Source organism: Quercus robur, chromosome 6, assembly GCF_932294415.1.
Source record: "Quercus robur chromosome 6, dhQueRobu3.1, whole genome shotgun sequence".
Lineage (NCBI taxonomy): Eukaryota > Viridiplantae > Streptophyta > Magnoliopsida > Fagales > Fagaceae > Quercus > Quercus robur.
In genome coordinates this window covers 14,918,182-14,925,317 of record NC_065539.1, presented here as the reverse complement: position 1 = coordinate 14,925,317, position 7,136 = coordinate 14,918,182, and the positions used below count along the sequence as shown (strand labels likewise).

Genomic DNA, 7,136 nt, shown 5'->3' with positions numbered 1-7,136 from the left:
CGGTTACCCGGCGGTGGGTTTTTTCTGTGGTGTGCAGATATCTTTAAGGTGTTTTCACCCCTGGAGTCTTTCTTCCGGAGGTGGGATGGGAGTCCCTGGTTTTTTGTCCATTGTTCCCAGCCCCTCTTATCCAGATTACTTACTTTCTCTTTTATACTCGTCGACGCTCGCTGTCCTTCGTCCACGTGTAGGGTCAACCTTTCTAAGACTGATATTTGTCCCGTCAGTCTAATCCCAGAATCATTGGGGGTGGTTGATAAAGCCGAAGAATCTGGCTCTGCTGGATGCAGAGTCTTATCTGGGAAGGGTAATAGGGGCAGCTTTCCCGAGATATTTTAGATCTTCTTTCCAGTTTGGTCCTATACCGTTTTTGCCCCTCTTCTCGGTGGAATTTTGGGTCTGCCGAGGACTGAACTGTCCTCAGCAACATCTCCAGGCCATTTGGGTTTTATGTTATTGAGCTTGGGCCGTAGCCTTCTTTGGCTTGGGCCTTTGGACTCCCCACGAGCAAGTGGACCTGACCCATAAATTATTGGGCCCCACAATATCAATTTGAGTGTGTTTAGGAATACTTTACTTGAAAAATAAGTTTAGGAGATTTGCAATGTGCTCATCAATTTGGGTTTGAATACATGCTTGCTCACTCCCAAGTGCAAAAGATCGTAGCAATATAATTCTCGTAGTACCGAGATCAAATCACAAGGAGCAGGGTAAATTCAAAGACAATATACTTAAACAACAATTTGGGTGAAGAAGAAAAACATTTTTGCTTGGTGATTGTTAACAAGAATAATAATAATAAAAAAAACTTATTTAAATCAATAATGTAAATACCTGGGTATCAAAGTGTTTCCCTATATCGATATGAAATTTTTTGTGATCTAAGAAAATATATATTTCATAATTTATTATTCTTAAGCAATTAAAAATCTATGATTCGGTTGAATTGAGACAATTCAAAAACGCATGATAATCTAGATTAATAATGCGTTTAAAATAGTTTCAGAAAAACTCATTCACTTTAAAACTTGATTTCTATTTGAAACTATTAGAAATTCATCTAAACAATAAGAAAAACATAATTGAACTTATTAAAAGTATGGAAGAACTAATACATCAAAAGAAATCTAATCGAACAATCATAAATGTTGCTGTCTAAAATCTTAGAAAGAATCACATTAAATATTCATACCATATAGAAGAAACTTAACCCCTAGCCATAGTAAAGAGTTTAGGCTATCACTAGAGAAAAGAAAATACAAGTTTTTTCTCAGACAAATTCATTCTCCATGGCCTCCCTTCAAAACCCTAATGTCCAAGTGTCCAAAGAAATAAAACTTTTACTATTTAATTTTCGTCCAAATTTTCAGCAGTAACTTGTGAGTTAATTTCAGCCTTCAAAAATTGTGAATTTTGAAGAACTCAAAACTGGAAAGTTGTATATATTTAAGTCACGGTTCTAGCCCATCCAACCTTGAGTCAATTGGATTTTTGAGGAGAGAGATACGCCCAAAATACTAATCAGTGCTCAAATCTGATTTTTCCTTTTCAGATTCTGTCTTTTTGATTTCTTTCCTTATTTGAAACTTCCAAACACGATAAACGACCCAAGCACTCCAACTGCACCTCCTTAGACATTTAAGCATGGTCCTTTAGTTCCTCTTCAATTTTAGTTTGGCCTCCATTCTCCAACAAACTCTTGTAAACTCATTTTTTCACATAATTTCCTTAAAGAAGAAAATTACACATAATGAATGACATTTTATTCAAGATATTATGTAAAGATAAATAATAGGGACTAATGTAAATCATAACTTAATTATAAAAAATAAGTATAGTAATAAGGAGATAACATCCACATAAATATATAACAAATATATATTTTAAGGTGTTATCAATACCAAAGAAAATTTTGTTAACAATAGGGATAATTGTCATGGAGATATAACTTATGGGCAACCTATTTGGTAAGCACGATTTCTTTCATGATATTCATAAGAATTAAAGATTCTATAAAAGAATTGCAAAATTTAAAGGATTTTTTTTATAAAGAGGATTTTCTCAATTGAATACTTGATTTAATAATGATGATTATTATTATTATTACTAATGAATATTCGTGAAAATAGAAAGGTTACATTTAGTTTGTATATAAACTTAGTTGATATGTCTTAAATTGGTGGGAGCAAGCACAATTTCAAAAATTCCAGTTATAAATAGAATTCATTCATGGTTGAAAAAAAAATGCTTGCAATTGAATTTTTTTTCCCCTTAGATTGTGATGTAATTTTGTCATATACAAAGCAAGATAATTGGCTGAAAATTTTATAATAAAGGAATTATATTGATGAAATATGCATTAAACCATGAAGACAAAATATATAACATTGAGGATCAACAATATAAGGCCAAGTTTTGAGGAAAAGCTTGAAGTGGTTAAAAAGGATCAAGTCTTACAACATGTTGAGGAATTTAAGCTTGAAGATATATAATACTTTTAATTTCAAGAGTTTGATGAAGAGGTTAAAGAAAAGAAAATTGAGTTGATTGAAGAGAATGACAAAAATAATGAGTTGGAGATTGTTAGAATTAAATATGATATTGAGCTCTCAAGTTTTAACATCCATCAAAGCCGAATGATTTTCCTAGAATAGAAAATTCTCATTTTGTTTAAAATCCATTATTGATTGATGTTACAAATCAATTGAACGCCGATGAGAAGAAATCTTATGTTACACCATCTCAAGGATACATGTTTCAAAATTGAATCAAGCTATTGAAGTATTTGAAGAACCTTTTTATTTGGTATCGAAGATTTCAATTTTCAGTCGAAAACTCGAGGTCAAGTTTCATTCAAATGGAAGGATTTAATATAGGACTAAAATATGAGAGATACTTTTTTTTTTTATCATTTCTTAATTTTTGAAATGTTTAAGTAATTTTCGTTAGTCAAAATAGAGGCCTATTTTGGTACTATATCAATTAGAATATGCTTAGGAGTATTTTTATTTGAAAAATAAGTTTTTGGACGTCTTTATATAGGCTTGCAAAAAAAATTAAAAGCTCTAGAAAGCTTATTTTTGAGGCATATTTTAACAATAAGATTAGGAATACAATTTTTTGCTCAAATTGTTTTTTGGTAGCAATTAATTGACATAACATATTATGATTAGAACATTATAAAAGTGTTGCAATGATGGATCTCAATGAAAATGCCGTTGCTCTAATCACAACAAATTGTATTATGTTTTTCTTTTCTCTTGTAGGGTTTGTTTGAATATCACTTATTGATGAAAATTGAAAATTGAAAATACTGTATCAAAATAATTTTTAAATGTGTAAATTGTACTATAGGACCCGGTTTTAAAGAAAAGTTTACTGAAATTCGTACTTATGAGTTCTGTAAACAGTACACGGGACCCATAGAAAAAACACAGATGCACATTTTTTTCCTTTTTTTCACAATCCAAACCCAGCCTTAAAATCTCATAAGTTGACACAAATTCTCACTCATTACAATGGATCTAGCTTTTAACCTTCTCTACAACTATTTGACTACAGAACTTTTGGTGAATATTTTAGAATTTCAAAGTCAAGTGTGTTAGCTACACTACAGGATATGGTAGGTGCATATTTTCTTTCATTCTTGTTTTGTTTGCTGGATTTAGTGGCAAATATTTAATATTGTAATATATATGTGGGAAACATCCATTGCACCTTAACTTCATGCTATTTGGGTTGCCGAGTATAATAATTAGCCAAAATCGAAAAAACAAAAAGCTTGAGAGTTACCTGCAGAATAAAAAATGGTTTAAGCTAAAATGCAATCTAGGTAGTCTATTTTTTAAAACTATACTTTTATTGAAAGGCAATTCAATAAATGGCGGTGATGAAGATTATCAAAAAAAAATGGCGGTGATGAAGGCATCTTTGTTTCGTCATGGGATTATTAATAAATTAGGTTTTTGAACACCATTTGTGGCCCCCATTTGCCTCAAATTAAGTATAAAGTCATTAATCACTTTATTAATCTACACTAAAGCACCCATCTTCTTTGTACTTAATCCAAAACCCTATCGAAGTTAGTAAAGATATATATATATATATATATATATACATATTGGGTGAGAAAAGCTTGCTTGATGTTGATGATTATGTATAAGATCGAGAAAACTCATGAGAAAGACATATTCGCTGCCAAGTTGATGGCTTTCTTTCTTTTTTTGAATATCTTTTTGGGCTATGAATCAAATTAAAATGATTGAGTCATATCAACGAGTATTGTCATTTTTTATTTTTTTTATTTTTTATTAATAATAACAACAATTATTATATTCTTGCAAGGACAGTGGCAGTTGTTACTCATTGGCTGTCTGTTCTTTTTACAAAATGCAAAGACTAGTGGAATCATATCATACGTCGATTATAGTAAGAGTACAAAACCATTGCTTGATAATTGGGTTTGGAATGTTCAATTATTCTTTGTTGGTTGGGTCCGTATGTTATTTTGGAAGGACAATATCATCCCTTTCAAGTGGTTTGTACACACCTTACTTCTATTTGAATAGCGAAGGACATTTCGGACTTCCACGTTCCTCTAATTATTGACTCCAATAATATAAACGAACTTTTCTCAAAGAAAGTATGAACACAGGAAATTTTGGCAGCACTTTGGTATATGTTAAAATCAGCGGCGATTCTGCACTATATGTGCACCAGATTGTAAATGAAAATGAAATCCAACCTTTATTTAAGTAGATGACTAAAACTAGAGAGAACACCAAAACAACTAAAAATATATACTTAATAACTATTAAGACCACAAGTACACTAATAACTAAAGTTTTTACATAATAATAGTAGTAACTAAAGTTTTTACTCATAACGTGACATTTTCCCAAAAATCACTGATCAGATTCAGAACCCCCACCAATTAATTCCTTTAACTACTTTTTGACTTAATATAAACACAGAGAGAGAGAGGTCTCATAGTTCTCGTTTTAGGTCATGAGTAGGTAAAATTTATAGTTAAAATTCATTTGGATTAATGATAGGGGTTTATTGGGTCGACGTAACAGTACTAGTAGTAGTAGTATTGCATGGCCATGCAGAAGTCAGAGGTTGGAGTTGCCGGAACACCAAAAATTGTCGAATCTCAGACAGTTTCTGTCGGAGCATGTCATATTCGGACCTCAGCTGATTGTTCTCTGTTTGTACGCTACGACAGTGGTACAAAAAGAAACGCAACCGGTTCGAAAGTTCTCGGTTTTCCACCCTAAACCGGTTCGCCTGGTTCCTTAGGTTTTCTAAATGCTTCTGTTTACGCATACGTGACCGCCGAGCCGATTCCCGGTTCGATATCATCCGCCTCCGTTTCCGCTCGTCCACCACAGTCACGGATTCCGCCCCCCGCTTATGATTCGGACCGTCCGAGTCGCCTTGGTTTCGGTTCGGCTCGTCCGATCCCGAACCAGAACACGAAATAACCGGGTTCAGAGAAGGAAAAACGTCCGGTTCCGATTTTGTGGACTGCAAAGCATCGGAATCGGAATTTGAAATGACGGGTTCTGGGGATTGGATGGTTTGGAGGAATTCCGGACAGTCCCACGGCGTAAAGCCGGTTTCGAAAGCCGAAAATGGGTTTCCAAACAGAGAATCGGGTTGGATCGGAAAAGCAGACAGCATGGCTGGAAATCAAAGTAAAGAATATTAAGAAACTCTTAAAAAAAGCTTAATATTTTCTCTAATAGTAATAGGAGGAAGGAAAGAAGGAGAAAGGGAAGAAATGAAGCTACGGGGCTTCATATTTATATCAAAAATGAGATTGTTGGCAGTGAGGTAAATTTTGGGAATCTGTTAGGGGTGTTTTGGTCATATACTTGTCTGTATGAGACTACGAGTAGAACTGTATGTGTACAGGAAACAGCTTTTGAGTCAGGTGGCACTATGGTGTGGGGGCTAAAATGTGACACTCTTCGCTTTCTTTTAATTAAAGGGGCATTGGCATTTGTGGTGTGACCTAAGCCCCGTGGGTCCCTCGAAAAGATTGGGTTTTTATGCTTAGTCACGAAGATACAAAATGGTTGGGGTCCACTTCGGAAACTTGTTGGTTTGTGATTGGAAGCACGTACGAGGGACCAATAGTTTGTAAAGTTGCTGACCATGTGTTTAACTCAGCTTGTGCCAGCGGCTAGCCGAGCCTATAATTAGATGAGAAAGTCCTTCGACATAACTTTTTACGTGTCATGATTTTTGCCATAATTTAGCCACGTGACTATAGGTAATCGGGAGATAAATTTGAGGGTTGTTGTAAAAGTTATGATTCATCAATCACAATCATACATTCATGTTATCAGGCAAAAATAATAATAAATGGTATGCTCTTAAAAAAATTTGTTGGAATATATAGTTTTGCATCTTATACAAAACAATTATACAAAACAAGCAGCAGAAGTAAGATCTACTTCATTCATGAGAGATAATATATAACTTTGAATTCTAGAACAAAGAACAGAAAGCGTACCTTTATGCAATGAAATTAAAAATAAGACTTGAAAAGATCTTCAATCTTCATTCTAATTCCACATTATGTTCAAAATGTGTGGTTTCTCAATCAGTTCTTAACTACGTTGATTTTTCTTATGGAATAGTGTATACAAAAGATATTATAGAGAAAACATTTTTCTCTTATTTTAATTATACGTAATTGCCTAAGCATTTACTTTATTTAATAATTTTTATAAAATAAATAATTGTTTATCTAATTGAGGTAGCCCTTTACACCAGCTCAATTGGATTTTAGTGTGTGGCTTGAGATGGAACCAAATGGACAAATAAAATTCTAGCTCCTATGAGCTTTAGGCTTATCTATTAATTCTTGACAAACCTAAAGTTATCATTAATTATATAAAAAGTACCACTATGAAAATATAATTGCATTCTAAGACTTATTAATAAATTATATCCTAAAACTCTAATATGATATCATTTTACCCCTTCATGAAATATTCATAGTGAACAAAATCATAATAAACTATCACTTTGTAAACAACTATTTTATTCCTTGAGTCTTCGGCTTAATCTTTTAGTTATTCATATTTATGAAATCTAATTTCATTAAATATAAACTTTAGTAA

General features: G+C 32.9%; 1 protein-coding gene across 1 annotated transcript; it reads right to left on the bottom strand.

Moving 5' to 3' along the window:
- Positions 1-4,727: 4,727 nt before the first annotated feature.
- On the bottom strand, positions 4,728-5,781 carry LOC126732939 (basic leucine zipper 4-like). Its single transcript, XM_050436015.1, has one exon. It carries the CDS (start codon positions 5,683-5,685, stop codon positions 5,059-5,061), a length of 627 nt encoding a protein of 208 aa, XP_050291972.1. The 5' UTR covers positions 5,686-5,781; the 3' UTR covers positions 4,728-5,058.
- Between the last annotated feature and the right edge of the window lie 1,355 nt (positions 5,782-7,136).

What these genes read in the sequence shown, in the direction of transcription:
- LOC126732939 (XM_050436015.1), bottom strand. Translation starts at nt 5,685, where the DNA reads ATGCTGTCTGCTTTTCCGATCCAACCCGATTCTCTGTTTGGAAACCCA.